Source organism: Fonsecaea nubica (genome assembly GCF_001646965.1).
Source record: "Fonsecaea nubica strain CBS 269.64 chromosome Unknown Scaff20, whole genome shotgun sequence".
Taxonomy (NCBI): Eukaryota; Fungi; Ascomycota; class Eurotiomycetes; order Chaetothyriales; family Herpotrichiellaceae; genus Fonsecaea; species Fonsecaea nubica.
In genome coordinates, this window is record NW_019173693.1 from 26,435 (window position 1) to 47,651 (window position 21,217).

At 53.2% G+C, this 21,217-nt stretch overlaps 7 protein-coding genes across 7 annotated transcripts; 5 read left to right on the plus strand and 2 right to left on the minus strand.

The window, feature by feature from the left end:
* Positions 1-242: 242 nt before the first annotated feature.
* Positions 243-2,998, plus strand: AYO20_03965 (hypothetical protein; the record flags this gene model as incomplete). Its single annotated transcript, XM_022642264.1, has 2 exons — positions 243-655; positions 718-2,998. 2 exons carry the CDS (start codon positions 243-245, stop codon positions 2,996-2,998), a joined length of 2,694 nt encoding a protein of 897 aa, XP_022501645.1.
* Positions 2,999-3,796: 798 nt separating this feature from the next.
* AYO20_03966 (hypothetical protein) lies at positions 3,797-4,321 on the plus strand (the record flags this gene model as incomplete). The annotated part of the gene is made up of 1 exon (XM_022642265.1): positions 3,797-4,321. The coding sequence occupies one exon, from the start codon at positions 3,797-3,799 to the stop codon at positions 4,319-4,321; it is 525 nt and encodes a 174-aa protein (XP_022501646.1).
* An 889-nt stretch (positions 4,322-5,210) lies between these two features.
* Positions 5,211-6,146, minus strand: AYO20_03967 (hypothetical protein; the record flags this gene model as incomplete). The annotated part of the gene is made up of 2 exons (XM_022642266.1): positions 5,211-5,296; positions 5,351-6,146. 2 exons carry the CDS (start codon positions 6,144-6,146, stop codon positions 5,211-5,213), a joined length of 882 nt encoding a protein of 293 aa, XP_022501647.1.
* Positions 6,147-7,950: 1,804 nt separating this feature from the next.
* Positions 7,951-9,881, plus strand: AYO20_03968 (hypothetical protein; the record flags this gene model as incomplete). Its single annotated transcript, XM_022642267.1, has 2 exons — positions 7,951-9,680; positions 9,734-9,881. 2 exons carry the CDS (start codon positions 7,951-7,953, stop codon positions 9,879-9,881), a joined length of 1,878 nt encoding a protein of 625 aa, XP_022501648.1.
* Positions 9,882-10,728: 847 nt separating this feature from the next.
* AYO20_03969 (hypothetical protein) lies at positions 10,729-13,124 on the plus strand (the record flags this gene model as incomplete). Its single annotated transcript, XM_022642268.1, has 3 exons — positions 10,729-10,930; positions 10,987-11,098; positions 11,156-13,124. 3 exons carry the CDS (start codon positions 10,729-10,731, stop codon positions 13,122-13,124), a joined length of 2,283 nt encoding a protein of 760 aa, XP_022501649.1.
* Positions 13,125-14,296: 1,172 nt separating this feature from the next.
* Positions 14,297-18,164, plus strand: AYO20_03970 (hypothetical protein; the record flags this gene model as incomplete). The annotated part of the gene is made up of 2 exons (XM_022642269.1): positions 14,297-17,999; positions 18,058-18,164. The coding sequence occupies 2 exons, from the start codon at positions 14,297-14,299 to the stop codon at positions 18,162-18,164; spliced, it is 3,810 nt and encodes a 1,269-aa protein (XP_022501650.1).
* A 402-nt stretch (positions 18,165-18,566) lies between these two features.
* On the minus strand, positions 18,567-20,216 carry AYO20_03971 (hypothetical protein; the record flags this gene model as incomplete). Its single annotated transcript, XM_022642270.1, has 1 exon — positions 18,567-20,216. The coding sequence occupies one exon, from the start codon at positions 20,214-20,216 to the stop codon at positions 18,567-18,569; it is 1,650 nt and encodes a 549-aa protein (XP_022501651.1).
* Between the last annotated feature and the right edge of the window lie 1,001 nt (positions 20,217-21,217).

Here is a 21,217-nt window from a genome sequence, read left to right on the forward strand (position 1 = left end):
CCATTCATATCAAGGAAGACCCGCACAGTTCGCATCAACCTGCTTCTAGAGCAGCCTATTCGGTCCATCTGTATGCATATGCATGCATTGCCACGTCACTGATTGTCCCCGTAGCATGCGGATGACTCCAGGTATACTCGGGCGCAAGTTCGTGCTTGACAGCATATAACACCCGGCGAAGTTGCTGTGTGTTTGTTGGATGAGACTCTTCCGAGCACCAGCTTGCAGGCCCATATTCCACTATGGCGCCAACAAATGCCCTTCGAGAAGTCAGACGGATGGATCCTCTCTTCCAAGATTGCGAAAAGGCGAAGGGTCTTATGGACCGTGTCGCCAAACCTCGCACCGGCCCTCCCCTTTCCACATCCCAAATAAGGCCTCCGCTCGTGGGCATTGAGAAGAGTCTGAGGGACTTACAACGCCTCCTCCTCAGCCCAGATCGCCAACACCACCCATTCCGAGAAGCAAGCCATGAAGACCGCTGCTTCAGGGCTATCCTAGAGGGATGTGCGCAGGTCCTAGCCAGCACCATCTACAATTTAAATCTTCTCGCCACCAGGAAATTTCCTGACCCGCCTGACCTTTGGGATGAATGCCACACCCTGATAGAAATCTACCACAAGAATTTGGATAAGCTTGTTTGCATCTTAGGCCCGTAAGTGCTGTTTTGTAAAAAGATGCTCTCTGGTGTTGAATCCAGGACTAAGCGATAAGAAGAGCCCAGGACGGTCCGCGCCCGTTAGAATTCCTAGAAAGTATCGATACGACGAACAAACGGGCTACACTACTAAAGCAGATGGTCAACGAGAATATAAAGCAAGCCACAACGAAAGAATTATCATCCACTGCACAAACGCAAGCTCACGTGCCTGAAAAAGAGCAAACAGAGGGGAAAAGGTCTCCAGCCCAGAGCACACTAACACGACCAAAAGCTCAAGCACCTGAAAAAGACCAAACAGAGGGGAAAAGGTCTCCTGCCAAGAGCACACCAGCACAGCCTCCTCCAAAGTCCACCCACACTGGCTCCCACCCGAATCCCTCGAGACAGTCACATGGAGATCATACCGGCCACAGAGGAGGCGAAGAAGGACGTGGCAATGTTTGCAAGGCGCTCAAGAGACTTGGAATCCTACAGGACAAGGCTCTAAAAGGCAATCGGGCATTATGGCTGCTGAAGGCCATAGACATCAAAGACGACAGGGACTCCCTCGAGATGGTCCGCCTTCTGCTTGAACTGGGGTTTGATCCCAATCAAGAATCGCCTGACCCCAACACCGAGATTACCAAGGAGCCCGAGGATCCCAAGGACCGCAAGTACCCCAAGGATCGTCCACTGTGCTATGCTGCCAAAAAGGGAAAATCAGACATCGTGGAGCTCCTCATTGAGAACGGTGCAGAAATCAATGCTCGAAACGACCTTGGGGAAACAGCACTTCTAAGCGCTGCGAAGTGGGGGATGGACGAGGTGGTTAAGCACCTCCTGAATGCACCGCATAATGCCGATATCGAAACACAGAGACAGGGCGCAGGTAGAAGTTATGTCAAAGGATTCACTCCTCTGATGCTGGCGGTCTATAACGGTCGCCTGAATACGGTCAAGTTGTTGCTCAACCGAGGAGCCAATCGCGATGTGGTGGATCAAGCTGGGAATCCCCTGTTTTACATCGCCATCTCAAGGGATAAAGTGGGTATTGTCGACTTTCTTGTTGATAAAAAGCCCGCAGAGATTGCGGGGACCAACAAAGAGTACCCTCATGATACGCCGCTACACTGCGCCGCCCGGAATGGGTCCATCAAAGTCGCAAGTTACCTCGTTGACACAGCTCCGGCTCTGATCAACGCAAGGAACGAGGAGGGAGATGCTCCTCTGTCATTGGCGGTGAAGGAGAAACCCCGTGATTTGGAAGTGAGAAAGAAACAATGTGAAGTGGTTGAACTCTTGCTGAACCACAAAGCCGACATTAACGCCACCGACAGAAAGGGTCGCACACCACTCCATAATTCCGCCCTCGCTGGGGATGCGGAGATGATACAGAAGCTGGTCGACGTAGGCGCCAAGACTGAATACTTTGATATTGAAGGGCAAACTGCCCTTCATTGCGCCGTTTCGGTAAAGGACGTTGCCAGTGTTGAAGCGTTGCTGGCGGGGGACTCCAATATCGACTGCCTTGACAACAGAAAGGGACAAACGCCGCTGCACCATGCTGTCATAGGCGAAGATCCAGCTTTGGTCAGAGTTTTGCTCGGTCGTGGATGTAAGAGGGACGTAAACGATCACGACGGCAAATATCCGCTCCAATATGTTATGGACATGGACCCGTTGAAAAAAGCTTCATCCCGGGAGCTGTTGTGCGCATTTCTGCACGACAATAAAAATCAGGCATCGCTGTGGGCTGGTTTTCCCGTGTTGTCCAAGGCAAGCCAGGATGGAAAGCTGGTATTCGTTCAAGAAATAATCAAAAGTCACTCCAATCTCGTCTCATGGAAACCGCAGCCGCCCTTTGACAGCACATTCAAACCGGCGCTGCACGAAGCGGTCAGAAATGGCCAAAAACAAGTCCTCGAGGCGCTGTGCAAGGTGGCAAAAAACCCTCAAGCCATTAACTTGACGGACCATGCAGGCAATACTGTCTTGCACCAGGCCATCATCAGCAACCGGCCAGAATGGATCTCCCAGTTGATAAGATTAGGAGCCGATAAGGAGCTCGTGTCGGGTGAAGCTGACGGATCGCTGCCTCCGCTGCACCTTGCAGCTCGCCACATGAATGTGAAGGCCATCAAGGCGCTTTTGGACGAGGACGTAGATGCGAAAAGGCGTATACCTGGAGGTCAAATCTGCGACGTGTGTATGCGGTTGAGGACGACTCCCTCTGGTAGGAATGCCAGATGCATCCTCCGCAACCTCGATCCCAGCCGTCGGTCAGATCCGAATTTCCTGTCGATCGACCAGCTATTGCGACACGCCAGCACCAGCACGCTCAGAAGAGGGCTGGTGTAAGGCAACTAGACAATGTCACTTGGAAGAGTAATTGGAGTCGATCCTTGACAGCAGAATATTCGCCTTTCATCGGGTCGACCCCTACAGATGTATAGGTAGGCCAGCTTGGTTGGTAATTGACGTCGTGGCATGTATATATGGGGGAAATAATTCACCGGTTGTTTGACACATCGTGCGGACCATGTCCGTGCTATTGTTCACCTCCAGACTGAAAGTAGTGCTAACTTGTCAATCATTGGGAAACACGGCATGGTCTTTCTTACCTCGAGCAGCAGCAGCAGCCGGGATTGTACATCTGCTTCCTGGGAGTGTATATCACCCGTCTTTAATCTTATCAAATACTCTTGCTCTCGATTCTCGATTTCTTTCTCCCCTCCTGTTGTTTCGGTATGGTGTTTGTTGTCTGTGACGCTGAGATTGTGGAGTATGTAAGACCAAAAACCCGGGGAAGCGTGGGAAGGGCAAGTACTAGAGTGGACCAATCATGCTCTGAGGCCCTCGGATAAACTTCGGAGGGGATATTCCGCCTTGGAGATCGAAACCACCAGGCCAAATCATGTATGTAGAATGTGTTTCCCTCTCATCAAGCGTCACTTGTCGCAGGTTCGTTTTCGTGTCAATACCAATGCCAACTTCAGCTTCATCTTGAAACATGCGGTCCGTCACGACGAGTTCCTCACGCCGTAGGGGGTAGTATTGAGAGATCCTTGTGATCACTTCTCCGTGCTCCTCAACCACCACCGCCAATTCCTTAACTACCACTACTTCTCCTCCAGCATCTCCCCGAAGACGAGAAAAATGACCACCTACGGCAGCGGCGTGCCCCTCTCCTACGTGACCCCCGACTTCCCAGCCCTGTACTGGCCCGTCCACGCCAACCCGGGCGAGCCGCAGTACCTGTACTTCCTGTCCGACATCTACCGGTACACGCTGTACTGGACGCTGCTCACCGTGGTGGCCGCGCACGGGTGCGTCGCCGCCTGGGCCGTGCTCATGCAGCTCGCCTCGGCGGACCAGCGGCGCAAGTACCTCGCCTCACCGGCCGGACGGGCCCTGAGCCCCAAGAACCGCATCCTGCTCGGCGGCGGCGGCAACCGGAACCCCATCGCGGAGACGTTGGGCTGGGTCTGGCTCGTCCCCGTCGTCTACATCGTCATCGGGGCCAGCGAGGCCCTCCTCGCCGGCAGCTTGGTCGGCTTGGTCCTCGGCGCCGTCTACAACGCCGGGTACTTTGGGATGAGTACCTGGACGCCGCTGTTGTGGGGGATCATCAATATGCTGGTGTTGGTGGTCAGCAGCTTTAGGATTCAGGGCGGATTGTGATCCCACGACCTACAAAAAAATAAAAAAGAAAAAGGAGGGAAACGATGGAGACGCTGTTTTCGTTTCATTGGGTTCCGTCTACGGGGTTGCATAACATCCCCCAGAAACATCTACCGATACATCTCGGATAGTCGAGTTGACAGGAGGTGCAGTCCTCCCCCGAATACAAAGTACCTGCTTGCGTGTGCTTGCCTGAGTCCATGTACCTCGGGAGGTGGGGGATCACAAATAGTACGCGCACACGCAGTCCGTCGAGGCTCTAAGCGCAGAAAACGAGATTAATCCGCAGGACAACAGCATGGCTGATACAAAAACGCGGATACACAAACGCGTGTGCCAGATTCAGGCGGACCGGACACAATGATATGGCGAGCACAGTCGGATCTGGAACCCGAACCGGCATCGAGAAGGGCGCTTCCCAATGGCGTTTGTAAGAACAGCAGCGCATGATGGCTGACTGCAATACAATGCCTCGAGAGCAGATCAGCGAGACATTTGTGAGGTTCACGAATGCTCGCGTAGTCAATCAAAATCACCTACGCAAGATGGACAGTCTCTGACAAGATCCCAGAGACCAACTGACTGGATCAGGCCATCCCCGCTTGGGCTGGGTTGGCTGTGGCTTCAGACATTGCAGCCGTTCTCTCACCCACCACTCTGGATAAATCGAAACGTCAGAGACTGTCATGATGTAGATAGGAAGATACTTGTCTCATTATAGATCTACGCCCGGCTCCGTTCTGTACATCGCCGATGCATGTCGTGGCTGAATCTGCAATTGGCCGTCCCGTCAGCGTTTGCCTCATAAAAATCCATGAACGCTCAAAGCAAACAAGCAAGATAGGTACTGATGGGAAACACAGGTTCAAAATGCCTCCCAGCATCGTCTTCAGTCTTCTTGACCACCCTGCTGGTAGATGTGTCGCGTTCTTGCAGGATCTTTGCGCATCTCGTGACCGCTGCCGGTGAAGCCAACTAGCCAACAGTCAGTAGGATTCTCGTTCTTTAATGCAACAAAACAAGACCTACCCCTAGCGTTAACACTTTCGCCCGTGCGGAACATGCTTTCCTTCTTGGTTGTTTTTCCAGCCTTGCTCTTGGCCGCAAAATCTTGCCATTTCGATTTGCCCGCCTCGAGTTCCTTGTTGGCCTTGACTTTGCGAGGTATCTTCGCTGGTCGAATGGGCCCGTCGCTGACTTTGCTTGGTTCACGGCGGGCTTGCTGCGCTAGAGCAGGGTCGACGCTGGCTGCGGCCGAGATGACATTCGGATTCGAGGGCGGAGGCACTGGTGTGGATGATCCTGACATTCCATCAGCCTTGCGCTTCCTGGCTTCATTGGTCAGCGGCTTGATGTCCTTGGCTTTGAGTGTTTCTGTATTGCCGTAGTTCTTGAATGTTACGATGTAGACCGGGTCACTAGAGGAACCTGTGATGGAGGTGATGCGCGCTGGATAGAATCCTCCATCCCCGGACTTCCATCTAGCCGAGACCGTGTCGTTGACCGAAAAGGCTGTGGGGTTGCTCGTTTCTTCCGTCTCGACCTCAGGCTTCCGATAACCGGCCTGGTACGCAGGATGATTCTCTTTGGACCATTTTTCCTTCCCTGGCGGGGTGGCAGTTTGCGCAGGCGGAGCGGGTGCTGATGGAGGCTTTAGCTCTGCAATGGCTGATTCGGTGAGGGATATGACTTCTTCAAGTTCTTGTTTGAGACTCTGCAACTCGCTGTTGTCCGGGTCACTTTGCAGACTCAGCTGGACTGTCTCCAGTTGCAGTTTATATTCCTTTACTTCGCCCTCAAGGACCGCGACTTCGGCAGCGCTCATGACTGCAGATTTGTGGACGACCGAGTTCGAACGATGGCAAGAGAGAGATGCGAGATCTGTGTGGATCCGATTTACAAGTACACCAAAGAAAGACAATCAATATGAGAGAATGGTTGCAAATGGTTTCCCTACGAAGCCTTGCCTACACTTTGGATTACGTGCAAGAGATGAGGGCAGTTGGCCTGCGGCTCGCCAAGGCTTTTCGCCTCCGCAGCCGGAAATACTGAACCTACCGATACCTAACATTCGGTGGTGCTTCTCGAACCTCTTTCTTAGCTGTGGCTCCATCACCTTCCGACCCTCAAGAATTTTGCCCTTTTTTTAGTCACTGCCGCGGCTCTTCTACGTTGTGATCGTCAAACTTGTCGAGAACCCGAAAAACGTCAAGTCGACAAGTCACCCCACGCGAGAGCTTGTCTGCCCTACCACAGCCTCAAGTAACACCATGCGGACATTACGGATAGACAGGGATAGATGACGTCGGTTTGAAGAGGGACAGCTGGTGACAGGAGTGAGAACTTAAAAACAGGCACAGCAAAGTGTGACTCTGCTGCGTACAGCCAAAAGGTACCACGCCGGACCCATTGAGCTCGTATCAGGACAAAAGTAAATTTGCGCTCGGAACCCTGGCGACAATTGGTGGAAAGGCAGGATGACGGGCTGGGAGGCTGTTTATGGTAGAGTGGCCGTAGACAGCCAGCACCGCTGATTCGCCGACAGGGTTGAATCGGTATTGAGATGGACCGTCGTGGATGGGCATGGATCGGTCGCGACTCACTGCCGCTTAGAAATCAACTTGGAGGGCCACTCACACGCAGTCTGCTTTGCCTACTCCTGCTGGCATCTCCCGACCAGTATTCGCCACATCTTACCTTGGCTCGCTGAACGAGTGGTTTTCCTCCATCCACGACCAAGAGATTGGAAAGAAGATGGCATGGACCACAAGGCTATTGTGAAGAGGCAAAGAGGCAATAATCCAAGACGGGAATATGTACCCGGAAACCGCAAGTCAATGGCGGCACTTGATATACCTGTACTTTGTAGGCAGTCCCTAGGTGATCCCTAGGCAAGGTCCAGGCATGCAGGACCCCTCCCCCTGAACAGGACAGGGCTCTAGTTAGGCAGTCTACTCCGTCCAGAGGGAGTTAGCAGGAATCATTTAGCGGTTTGGGGGCTTCCGGGTAAAGAGCATCACTAACGGGGCATTGAAGGCGGTACCCCCATAGGCGGTGTCCTTACCCTTGGCGAGGTTCTTTGCTCATTATCGAACTGACACTTCAGGGTCTGCGCCCTTAACTCGTACCATCCACACAAACTCCTCTCTTCTACCACCCTCCACTCCGATTGATCTCATCGCAACTCTCAATTCCCTTTCTTTTCCACATCCCTTCCATCTCATTTGTCCGTTTCCAGGTCCTCAGAGCCTTCTCATACCAATATCCGCCGCTGCCATCATTGAGGGTTTTCTGACGAGTTAGAATCGCCCATACTTTTCTTTGGGAGCCGCTCGCCCTTGTGCGGTGATCGCCCCGCCTATTATTCGTGCCCCCCAAACTTGACCCTCCCTTCATCCCACTCTACTTTCATCCCTTCGTTCATTCTACTCCTTCCTCCACACCTTTCGTATCCAACCTGCGACCTCAAAGCCGCCTCTTGATACTGCCTATCGACGCAGTAGAGGGGGGCACTGTCTCGTGCATTCTGCAATTGAACTTTCTGCCCTTCTTGTCCCACGACCTTGATCTGGTGTTCGCGGACCGGGACAAATCGTGCTCCCAAGCAATCATCGATTTCCACCAAATTCATGTCGCGACAGTCTATAGAAGGTCTTTACCTGTCTTCGGAACAACAAGAGATTCTCCTGGCGGCCCTGAAAACCGATACTTCACCAAATCAATCGACGTCGAATACTCAAAAGAACACTCCACAGAATTTCAACTTCACTCCAAACATGTCCAGTGCTCCAGGCTCCGGAAACCTCGAGTTCAGTGATGACAGCCCATTCCTGGACTTCGATCCTGACGCCGACTTTGGCGATGAATCATTTGACTTTGACGAGAATAGTCGCATGATCGGCGAGATACCCGGAGAGCCGGCGTCCACCGACCTCCACGATAAGCGCAAGAGTGTCGACGGAAAAGAGGACGACGATGAAGGCGGCGGTAAGAGAAGAGAAGGCGAAGACAAGACTGCCAAAAAGCCCGGAAGGAAGCCATTGACTTCGGAGCCTACCTCAAAACGCAAGGCCCAGAACCGCGCCGCGCAACGAGCCTTCAGGGAGCGCAAAGAAAAGCATCTCAAGGACCTAGAAACTAAAGTGGAGGATCTAGAAAAAGCCTCGGAGTCGGCCAACCATGAAAACGGCCTTCTTCGCGCCCAGGTGGAGCGCTTGCAAGTCGAGTTGAAAGAATACCGCAAGCGACTCTCTTGGATCAGCAGTAATGGTCTGAATAGATCACAACCGGTTACAACTAGCCAAAATCGCAGCACCAGTGGCAACGACTTCCAATTTGAATTTCCCAAATTCGGTGACCTTCCTCCGATGCCTGCGACAAGGTTGTTTGGCAGTTCCAACTCGCAGAGGCAACAAGCTTCCAGCAATGGCAGGTCTCCGTCGGTTCCAACCCCAAGTACCACGCCTGGCGCTCAAAATCCTGCCAGTCGTCGTTCCACGTCAGCTTCGCAGAACCAAGCGACAAGATACGGGTCCATGAGCCAGTCGCCCATCGGCAACACCTTTACCGCCTCTCCCCAGCCTCAGAGCCAACAACATGAGCAGAATGGAAGTGTTGACAGCTTGTCTGGATTGTTTAGTCCATCCATCCTGGAAGCCAGTCGCCACGCTAGTCTGGGAGGTTACTTCCCCAAATCCGCTGTCTCTGCCTTCAACGGCGCGAGTCAGAGCAATCGCGGCAGTCTTGACAATGGAGTCTTGAGTAACTTGCCCGGGCAGTATTCAAACTCCAGTACTTCCAACTCCGACTCCCCCAGTTCATGTACCGAGTCGCAGAATGCTATATCATCAATTGGCACTTCTCCGGAACCAAGCTTGAACTCTCCTGCAAACAAGCTTACTGAGTACAATCTCAACCCTATCAGCGAAGAACATCAAGTTCCTTTTGGTGGTAAGGACTATCTCCGCGATCAACTCCAGCTGGCCTGTGGCTGTGCGGAGGATCCGATACCGCCAATTTTGAAAATGTCTAACGAGGATCCGTTAGGCTATGTTAATGACCCTGGCTTCGATGTCAACGGTATCAACTGGCTCGCTCAACAGAACAACAATACCTTTGACCCTATATTATTCGGCGATTATCGCGAGACGCAGGACAATATCCTGTCGCAAGACTTTGGGGCATTCTTCAATGATGCCTATCCGCTCCCGGATCTAGGCAGCCCTCTTCATAACTATAACGACGTGGCGCCAGACCCCGCGTCAAAGTTGGACCTCCTAAAACAAGTTGAAGAAGCCAAGAATGGCAACGAGGAAGTTGTTCCCGATAATGAGAAACCTATGACCTGCAACAAGATTTGGTTTGTGACCCTCCCACCTAGAATTAAGCCACAGGTGCTGACTTCAATCACAGGGATCGACTGCAGTCAATGGAGAAATTCCGAAATGGCGAAATTGATATTGATAACCTGTGTAGTGAGCTTCGATCAAAGGCCAAGTGCTCCGAAGGTGGCGCCGTTGTCTACAAGAAGGATGTCGACGAGATCTTGGGCGCTGTCTAGACACAAAGTCAAGACCCTTGACGGAGACGTTCGAGATGTGCTCAGGGATGATGGTCGGCCTTTATTACGGACGGGCTGCATGAGGAGGGTATATTTTATCATCAAAAAATGGACGACTCTGGGGTATACCTGGCTTGCATGTGTTGTTTGAAGCTATCTAGGAGATGATGCGATCTGGAGTTGAGGTTGTTGAGGCAAAGGTTTGACGCATTTACATGTAACAACGTCTGCCCGTCAACTTATTGTGATGTTGGCGGGGACCCTTCATTCACAAGGCCTTCCGCACCAGCCACGCGGAAGATGTAGCAGCAGAAACAACAACAAAATGTCACCTAGCTCTGATACAAAGGCTGGTGTCCTTGGCTTCCTGAAATGCTTCGTAGTCTGGTAGCGTTGAATCTGATACACAAAGTAAAGGGGTCAGAGCGCCAAGAGGCTAGGCCAAGACAGGCAAGAGCAGCTCTTGCCGCTTGTATTTTGCTTTCCTGGGGTTTCGTCCATGAATTTGTCCCGACGACCTGAAGTGTCTGAACAGTCGAGTCTTTGTATCTTCTCCATCGCCTTTCGACCATTGTTCTTGTCATCTTCTCCCTCAGCGTCTCTGAGTTGAACGCGCCTGATCTCGTCAAACCTCTTAGAGACAAATTTCTAATACTAATTCTGACCCCCGTTCCCCAAACCTCTCAACTCGCCGCACGCTTCACTCGCCTGCGGCCTTACGTGGAAATCACAACTGTGTCGCGCAGCCTCTAGCTCGCCATTCACTCATGGCTTCAGTAAGTCCTCCTCATTTCTCCGATCAAAAGAAGAACTTCACGTCCTTCTTTCCCTCTCTTCTTGCGCGACCATGGCGCCCCGAACCATGACCCCCATAGCCCTTCCACTGATTCACCTCCGTCAACAGCCACGTCCTCAGTTCCCGAATCCAGGATACCTGCCGAACGGTACGACCACAGGGCCGACTCCTGGGGCTCAGGCGCTGTTGCCAAACAACGGCCGCATCATTCAGTCCGGGCCCATTCGAGTTCTTTGTATTGCAGATGTCAGAGGTCAGTTTGCGGTGTTTCATACAGCCTTAAAACAGGCCTGACTCCAGGAACTCTAGGAAACCTCAGATCTCTGAATGAACTGGCAAAGACCGCGAAGGCCGATTACATTTTACACACCGGTGACTTCGGGTTCTATGACAACACCTCGCTGGAGAGAATAGCCGAAAAGTAGGATATACTCCAAGTCCTGGGATTTGGTACACGATGGCTTACACCACAATTTAGGACACTGAAACATGTCGCGCAATATTCTCCCCTCCTTAGCGAAAATGTGAAGCGCCAAATCGCCCAGCCTCAACCTCAGCGGCCGATCAAGCAAATGTTCACACCCGACCAACTACCCCTTTCAGAATTACCACTTCTACTCAACAAGCAAATCACCCTGGACGTACCAGTCTATACGGTATGGGGAGCTTGTGAAGATGTGAGAGTGCTGGAACGTTTTCGGTCAGGCGAGTATAAGGTGGACAACCTGCACATTATCGACGAAGTTAATTCAAGATTACTTGATATTGGCGGTGTAAAATTGAGACTCCTCGGACTCGGTGGCGCGGTCGTTATTCACAAGCTATTTGACAATGGAGAAGGCAAGACCTACATTGCAGGCGGACAAGGGACCATGTGGACGACGCTGCTTCAAATTGGCGCTCTAATCGACACCGCAAATCGCGTGTACGATCCCTCAGAAACGCGCATCTTTCTGACACACGCGTCCCCTGCCAGAGACGGCATTCTGAACCAACTCTCTGTCACTCTCAAGGCCGATTTTTCCATTTCGGCGGGTCTACATTTCCGATATGGCAGCTCGTACAACGAATTCTCCGTTAACCCATCTCTGGATCATTATCGCGGAAAGTTGGCAGCGTCCAAAGCATCCTTCCAGGACGTGTGGGAAACGGTCAAGATGGACGTGGAGCAGGCGATCGAGAACAATACCAATCACAAAGCGCTTCTCCACAGTGCCTTGGAAATTGTAGAGAAGATGCCCAGCACTGCGAATGGGGGCAATCCTTTTGGCGGACCTGTGGGAGGCGGACCTGGGGCAGGCCAGGTGGACGAAAGTGCCTTCAAGAACATGTGGAACTTCAATCTCGCGGACGCCGCATTCGGGTATCTCGTCTTGGAAATCGAAGGAGGTCGTATTGGGACAGAGATGCGGGCGCAAGGCTTCAACTTTGCTCATCGAGGAAAACCCACAGGGCCTCCAACGGCTCCTCAACAACCGCCGACAGGTCCAGCGTCTGTGGCCTCGGGTTCCATGCCTCCTGTCCCTGCCTCGACCGGTCCGAATCAGAACCGCACTCCTGCCTTCTCTGCGCCGACACAGCCTTTCCCACAACAACAAAAGCCTCTACAGCAACAAGCGCCACCTCATCAGCAACAGACCAGACCCGGTCAAACCCCCCAACCCACACCAACTCCTACCGCCAAAACAGGAACTCCCCCTGTAGTAGGGTCTCCGGCACCGCCTGTGTCCCAGGCCAAGCCATTGACCCCCCAACCCTCATCCTCTGGGGTTCCAACAACTACAATCGCAGCCACCAACGGTACGAGTGGAGAGAAGACCGGTGAAGGCGAGGCCGCCAAAGCCAAAGCTGCAACACCTCCTTCCGAGCGCAGACCACCAACTGCCCTTTATGTGTCTCAGGCCGACAGTGAACAACATATCCGAGACTGTTTTGGTGATGAGGACCGCGAAAAGATCAGAGCCATTAGCCGAATGGGCAAATTCCCCAACTGGAAGGTGCAGTTCGAGACTCACGAGATTGCCGAGGCCGCTTTGACCAGAGTGCAAGGCGAGGCGCAAAACCACAAGAACTCTTCCGGCAAGGTACCAAAGTTTACGTGGTTTGAAGAGCGCACGGATCGAGTGCCAGGTCTTCATCAACGCGACAATCACAGCCAGGGCGGTGTTGGGACATGGCAACCCAGTAATCGGGGCGCGGCTGGGTCGGCCAATACTCCCACGCGTGGAGGATATCAGAGCGGAGGGGCAAGTGACAGCGAAGGCGGCCGAGGGCGAGGTGGATTCCGCGGACGTGGGCGCGGCAGGGGAGATGATCGAGGTGGCCGTGGCGGTCGAGGTGGTGGACGAGGCACTTACCAGAAGACTACAGATGGAGCGTCCGACGGCAAGCCCGCAGATTCGAAGCCCAGCGACGTCAAGCCAGCCGCTACTGCAGGTGAGAGCTGAAAAGGAATTGTGACTTCGCAGAGCAGCCGGTGACATTTTTCTTTCCGGCATGTGAAAGAGATTCTGCACCATGGAGCCCTTTTTCCAGCGACAGGGAAAGAACAAATGTGCATTATGGGCTAGGCGCCAAAGGATGTGATGTTGAGGGAACTGCTTGAGCTGGAGTTTGAACCGATCAATTCTTTGAGGGCTGAGGCTCCGGTTGGCACTTGATACCTGGGAAGGATAGGGGGGCTTCCGGGGATTTTGAGCGCTTCTTTTCCCTTCTAACATATGTATTTTAGCCTTGCTAGAAACCCAAAAAGAGAACAGGAAATTGAGGAGTTGCGGAGTGTGCGAGAGGAGTGAGTTCGAAGAGGAGCTGGTGTTTGCACAGATACCCAGTGCCAATCCATTGTGTTTGTTGCGCTCTATTCTTTCTATTGTGTATGGCCGTGTGGGCCACATCCCAAATGTCCTGCAGCTACTCGTACAAAGCACTGTTCCTGGTACCTGAGGCTATGCCTGGCAAGCTTTAGAGGATCGTCCCTGATGGCTCAACGGGTTCTAGGCGTCGGGAGTCAATGCCGGCCTCTGGGTGGCTCATGGTTAACAAGGTGCGCAGGGTGAGTAGCACAGGGTGGGAAGTAAGGCAATGCAATTCGCTGGCTAGAAAGGACACACCGAGGGTGTAAGGAATCCGAGGTAATTACTTGTTGCAGATATTCTCGTACCTCGTAGTGCTTATACTTGCACTCGGCGAGTCGGGTCCGTGGTGGATTGTGAGAGACCAAAAAGTGGTGACGTGGGAGGAGCGGAATTGGCTCGTCATCGCAGCCTGCGAGAAAAGTGAGTGGGTGTCAGTCATTCAGTCTGTGTGTCAGGATGCGGATGCCCTTTACCTGCTTTGGCCTCTTGCAAAACAAAACGACTTGTATCTTCTCTACAGATTTACTAGGTACCTGCACTGGTGCTCTACATCCTCTCCGGTCTTTCGGTGATCCTTCTGTCTGCTTTGGCCTAAATCACATCTGAGGTCCATCTGAGTCGTCCTCGTACCTTTGTCCAAGCTTCCACGCTCGACCCCCTCTACAGGATGACATAGCCGGCGACTCCCAGCCACAATTTCAATCGACAAACACCCTTCGAGTCCTCGATTCTCTCCCTCAATCCTCCTAGAGCAAGCAAACCCGATGCGCCTCTTTTCTCCCGCCCTAGCAGCGCTTGCTGCCTCCGCCTCTATCCCGCTTGCACTCTGCTCTGCTCCGACGCCCCTTCACGAAGCCGGTCGATGCGCCATCCGTGGCCACTGTGGAAAACAGGGCTTCTTCGGCTCTGATCTACCCTGTCCGGACAATGGAAAGGCCGAGTCGCCCTCGGACGTGGTGCGCGAAAAGCTGGTCAATCTATGCGGGGCGAAATGGCAAGACACCGACGTCTGTTGCAACGAGGAGCAAGTGGATGCCCTGCAAAAGAACCTGAAACTGGCTGAACGAATCATCGCGTCGTGTCCTGCGTGCAAGGAGAATTTCTTCAACATATTCTGCACCTTTACCTGCTCTCCTGATCAATCGTTGTTCGTCAACGTCACCGATATCGGCAAAGCTTCTAATGGCAAGGATGTGGTCACCGAGCTGGATAATATATGGTCAAAAGACTACCAGAGTGGCTTCTATGACAGCTGTAAGGAGGTCAAGAATGGCGCGAGTGGTGGCAAGGCTATGAGTTTCATCGGAGGTGGCGCAACCAACTATACCGAGTTTCTCAAGTTCCTGGGTGACAAGAAGTTACTGGGCAGCCCGTTCCAGATCAACTTCCCCGAGGAGCCCCGGGCTGGAAACAACCAGGGTATGGAGGCCTCTGACCCTCGTGTCTATGCCTGCAACGACACCGATCCCAAGTTTCGCTGCAGCTGCGTCGACTGCCCAGAGGTTTGCCCAACTCTAGAGCCGGTCAGTTCAGTTAATTACTGTCATGTCGGAAAGCTTCCGTGTCTCTCTTTCGCCGTCATCATCATCTACTCGATCGGCCTGCTACTCCTTGTTGTGGCTATTTCCGGACATGTGGCGTATCAACGACATAAGAAGTGGAAGAGCGAGAGGCTTCAGCTGCTGCAGGATTCCGCTCCGAGCGACGACGAGGACGAGGGCGAGCTGGTCAACAATGCGGGCATTCTTGACCGGCCACAGAGAAACTATTACCTCAATCAGATCTTGGACCAGGCGTTCCATGCACTGGGCGGATTCTGCGCCCGCTACCCAGCCTTGACCATTGGGACAAACATTGTCGTGATTGGACTGCTCAGTCTTGGATGGCTCAGATTCGAGGTCGAGAGGGATCCAGTCCGTTTGTGGGTCAGCCCGAGCTCGGATGCAGCGCAAGAGAAAGCCTTCTTCGACGAGAACTTCGGCCCATTCTACAGGACAGAGCAAGCTTTTCTCGTCAATGATTCGTCCCCAGACAGCACCGTCTTGAGCTACGACACGCTCGACTGGTGGTTCGACGTTGAACAGCGCATTTCACGCATGATGTCCCCTGAGCAGGGGATCCAACTGGACGACGTGTGTTTCAAGCCCACGGGTTCTGCCTGTGTGGTCCAATCTGTGAGCGGATGGTTCGGCGCTGGCTTGATGGATGACTGGAAAGCACAAATCGAGCATTGTGCAGCCCATCCCGGTGACCAGATGTGCCTCCCCGAATTCATGGACCCTCTCCAGCCGGGACGAGTTCTTGGTGGTTACGCAAGTATTGACGATGTCGCCGAAGCAAAGGCACTGATCACGACATGGGTGGTCAATAATGATCAGCCCGGTACCGAGGCGGAGGCTAGGGCTGAGGAATGGGAGCGAGCTCTCAAGCATGACTTGCTCATTTACCAAGAATCAGCCAAAGCACGCGGCCTGCGCCTCTCCTTCAACACCGAGATCAGTCTCGAGGAGGAGCTCAACAAGTCGACCAACACCGATGCCAAAATTGTCGCCATCAGCTATGTTGTCATGTTCATTTACGCCTCCCTTTCTCTGGGCTCGACAACGCTGTCCCTGAGGTCGCTTCTTAGTAACCCCGCCAATGCGTTTGTTCAATCTAAATTCACTCTGGGTGTTGCCGGCATCCTGATCGTACTGATGTCAGTCTCTGGATCGGTCGGCCTCTTTTCTGCGGCAGGGGTTAAAGTCACGCTTATCATTGCCGAAGTCATTCCATTCTTGGTTCTCGCTGTTGGCGTGGACAACATCTTCTTGATTGTCCACGAGTTCGAACGTGTCAATGTCAGCCACCCAGACGAAGAGATTGATGTGCGTGTTGCAAAAGCCCTGGGCAGAATGGGACCCAGCATTCTCCTGTCGGCTTCCACCGAGACGATTGCCTTCGCGATGGGGGCATTTGTGGGAATGCCCGCAGTCAAGAACTTCGCGGCATACGCCGCAGGTGCTGTATTCATCAATGCGCTGTTGCAGGTCACCATGTTTGTTTCTGTCTTAGCGCTTAATCAAAGAAGAGTCGAGAGTCTCCGGTCAGACTGTTTTCCTTGTGTCACAGTTCGGGGAGCCAATTCAACGGGCATGCCTGGTGGCCATTTCTTTGGCAGTGACGAGGAAGGCTGGCTGCAACGGTTCATCCGCAAAGTCTATGCACCAGGTCTGTTGGACAAAAAGGTCAAGACGTTGGTTGTTACCTTTTTTGTAACCCTCTTCGCCGCCGGGGTTGCACTCATACCGAGAGTGCAACTTGGACTCGATCAGCGCATCGCCCTCCCTGAGGATTCCTACATGATCCAGTATTTCAACGACCTTTATGACTATTTTGGATCTGGACCACCGGTATATTTTGTCACCCGACATCTCAACGTGACGGCGAGGGAGCACCAGCAGGAACTCTGCGGCAGATTCACCACTTGCGACGAGTATTCGCTGGCGTATATTCTAGAGCAAGAGTCGAAGCGTCCGAATGTCAGCTATATCAACTCTGCCACCGCCAGCTGGATCGATGACTTTTTCTACTGGCTCAACCCAATTTCGGATTGTTGCAAGGATGAAAACGGCGACACCTGCTTCGGCGAAGATGACTGGAATGTCACCCTCTCAGGCATGCCTGAAGGGGATGAGTTTGTCTATTATGCTAAGAAGTGGGTTCACGCTCCAACCGATGAGGAATGTCCCAACGGAGGACAGGCCGCTTACTCGAACGCCGTGGTCATCGACAAGGATCATGTCGACATCCCGGCAAGTCATTTCCGAACATTCCACACACCTCTGCAAGGCCAAGCCGATTTTATCAATTCCTATGCCGCAGCCAGGCGGATATCAGATGATATTTCCGCACGCCACAATATCGACGTGTTCCCTTACAGCAAACACTATATTTTCTTCGATCAGTATAGCAGCATTGTTCGCCTGACTGCGACACTTCTCTGTGTGGCTGTTGCGATCATTTTTGTCATTTCTTCATTGTTGCTGGGCTCGCTACTGACGGGAATCATTGTGGCGGGGACGGTCGTCATGATCGTGGTGGATATCATCGGTGTCATGGCGGTGGCTGGTGTCTCCCTCAATGCCGTGTCGCTTGTGAACTTGGTTATTTCCGTGGGCATTGGTGTCGAGTTTTGTGCACACATTGCCCGGGCGTTCATGTTCCCCAGCAAGTCGATCATGGAGCGAGCAAGGCACAAGTTCCGAGCCAGGGACATTCGGGCGTGGACAGCATTGGTGAATGTGGGCGGGAGCGTCTTCAGCGGCATCACCATCACAAAGTTTGTGGGCGTGGTTGTGCTGGCATTCACCAGGAGTAAGATCTTTGAGGTGTATTACTTTCGCATTTGGCTGGCGCTTGTGATTCTCGCGAGCAGCCACGCGCTGGTGTTTTTACCCGTGGCGTTGAGTTTCTTCGGCGGTGACGGTAAGTCTCTCCCACAATGCGTTTGGACAAGAGGATTTCGGCTGACATTTACCGACAGGCTACATTGATCCCGAGAGCGAAGGAGGGCTGGAAGAGGACCTCGCCAGTCGACGATACCGGAGCCTGCTCCCCGATGACGATTACTACGATTCAGAGGATGAGTGACCAGGGGTCAAATAGATGATACCCTCTCTCCCTCCCTCCCTCGGCCTCGTGTCTGATAGAAAAATTCATTTATTGGTCTGGCATATTGAACTTGTCCCGTGTCCCGTGTCCCGTGTTCCTGTCTCCCGTGCCTCACGGTTGGGTATAGAGTATTACTACGTGCGAGTTAACACGTATCCAGTAGGCAACGTAATATTTTGCATTGTACTTGGGTATCTGGTACTTGGGTGCTTAGCTGTCGTAGACGTTGATTGTAAAACTCGCCAGCGCGAATCGTTTGGTCTGGAAGCAGGATTTTGTTCGTAATGTGTGTTTTATCTGTTATGCCTTGATTCTAATCCGATTGTCTTGAAGCAGACCGTACATGTAGCGGACGGATTCACCACTCGTCACTCCTCACTACTACTCATCATCATCGTCCACGTCCATGATTTGCCTGTTCCGCCCCCTCCCGCGGCCTCGATGAGCCGGCCTGGTCGGGGCCCGGGCAGGTGCCGGAGATTGGCTGTTCTTGGGCGTTCTACTGCCGCCGCCATCATCATCATCCTCCCCCAGCTGCGTCTGCGGGATCACGCTCACGCCCGACAGTCGCTCCCCTTTGATCGGCTCGGTGGTCTTGCGCGCGATCGAGCGTGGAGGCACCGGACTGCTCGAGCCGAGACCGACGGGCCGTCGCTGCGTGCCTCTAACGTCCATGTCGTTATGATGGCGATGGCGGTTATCGTTGTCGTTGTCATCGTCGTCATCGCCGCTACTATCGCCGTCCACGTCGCTCGTGGCGATGTTGTCCCGCCTCTCCTGGGCGAGGAGTCTCGCGACGCGGCGCTTCAGCGCCGGGTTCTCCATCAGGTCTTCCTCCACGAGCAGCACGTTACACTCGGGACACTTGACCTGCTTGACGCGTATCTCGCGTTCGCGCCGGGCCCGCTGTCTGTCACTCAGCTGGCTCAGCTCCTGCAGTTGGGTCGGCGTCCAGGGCGCGTGGCTGCTCGAGGTGCTCAGCATCGACAGGATGGCGGTTCGCTCGTAGCTGTGGTTGCAGTTCTTGGATGTGACCGGGTCGACGTAGGGGAGCAGTGTGATGGGGCATTTGAGCCGGGTCTTTTCGGCGGCAATCTCGACTTCGTCGTCGGACCCGGACCTGGAGCCATTTTCTGTCATGCTAGTGGCCGCGGCTTGGGAGCCTTCTCGCAGGGGACGGTGGCGACGACGTTGACTGGACGAGAAACTCATCCGTCCCTCTTCAGCGGCGAACCACAGGCTTTCGTCAGGCATAGGAGGTGCGGATTCTCCAGGGTTTTTGGCGTCGTAGAGAACTCGGTACCAGCCCCTGTAGTCGTTGTTGTGCGCGTATCTCTCTGTCAGCGTCTTGGATGTCCACGTCCGCACTTGTTGGGTCAGTGCTGTGGATAGATGGACATGTGGTGTGTCGGCTGGGTGGATAGTCGGCAGCATCGTTGTCTGGTGGGACGATGATCCAGCCTCTGTGTCACCCTCCTCCTCATTCGCCTCCGCTTCGTCGTCCTGATCCACGTCTCCAGTCTCGTCAGCATCGACCACCCTCCTACTCTGCCTGGTTCTTCTCGGCGGATTTTGTACGTGGAAGCCACTGCGCTGCTGCTCCATGGTCTCCTGTGCCTTCTCGACCACTGCCTTTAGAGTTGCAGGATACTCGGCCAGGCAGGCCATGTCGTCGATGACACCACGGATGCTCAAGTCCATCCTCTTAGTTAGAGCCTCGACCTTGCGTTGGAAGTCGTCGTGTCTTGCATCTGCCTCGGCCACTGCGGGGTCTTCGTTCTCTTCTGCACCGTCTTCGGCGCCTTTGGCAGCTCTACGGCGAGCTTTCTCTTTGGAGTGCCTAACCCTGCGGAGGTATGCTCGGTCGTTGAGTTCTCCCGTAATGTCGGTCAGGTACTCTGCGGCCTTTTTCAGGTGTTCTCGTGCTTTCTTTTCGCGGTCTCGATGTTGTTGCAGCTCGGAGAGGGACCTGAGGGCTTGGTCGTTGAGGGGTGTTGTGAGAGGCTGCGGTTCAAACTGGGTGGGCGCCATAGATTCAAAGCCTTGACATTGGGAGCAAGATCAGGTAATGATTGCGATATACCGAGGATGTATACGAGTACAACTTGGATGACTTGCGCAGTTGTCCACTCACTTCTTGAAGCGGCGGGCGAAGGTGAAACGCGTCGTGGCGCGTTGATGGTTTAATGGAACAAGCTAAACCTATTTTGGCAACTCTTGGCATTTGGCTCGACGACGTCCTCCTTGTCTTCTTTCTCTTCTCTTTTCTTCTCTACATTGGTCCAATCTTCTACTGATATCCGTTGGCCAATCTGCAAATACATCCTCATTCGTCCAAGCGGGTTCTTGCATTCTCTGACCTCTTCCATCAACGATTCCGGAACTTCCCCCATCTCATCGTATTCGTATTCCGTGGTCTTGGTGCCATGGCCGAATCTACATCATATTCTTCTTGGCCGCGAGGCTGACTCGAAGTACGACAAGGTTGAATTCTACGTAAATAGTGATAGTCAAGACAAGGACGAATGTAAGAGCGGTCCGCAGGGGTGAGCATCGAGCCAGGATGAGCAGCACAGGGCTGCATCACTCTAGGCTGGAAGCAGCGTGAACAGCAAACAAATCCTGCTGCCTATAAGCAACCATCTGACACGAGACTGAGCAACCTGCCGCGGGTATTCGGATCACTCCTTTCTTGAGTTCAAGAAAGTACATTCTATCCCTCGTATTCGCATTCCCAGCTAAGGTGGTGAACCAATGGTAGGTCGAGAAGATGTTCCAAAAAGAGGTATGCTGGAGTGTATACGAGGTTTATATATTTACCTCCATTCACGCTTCCAATTTCAATTCAATAGACATATGATCAAACTCTGGCTCCGGATCCTGGACCAGGGGATATGATAATGCTTGTCACCATGTTCAAATTCATCACACTATTTCTTCTCCTCGCACATGTCTGTTGGGCCTGTCCGCCTACACACCGTCCTCTCTGCAGATACGGAGACCCTTGCTGGCCCGATGAACAGGAATGGCAA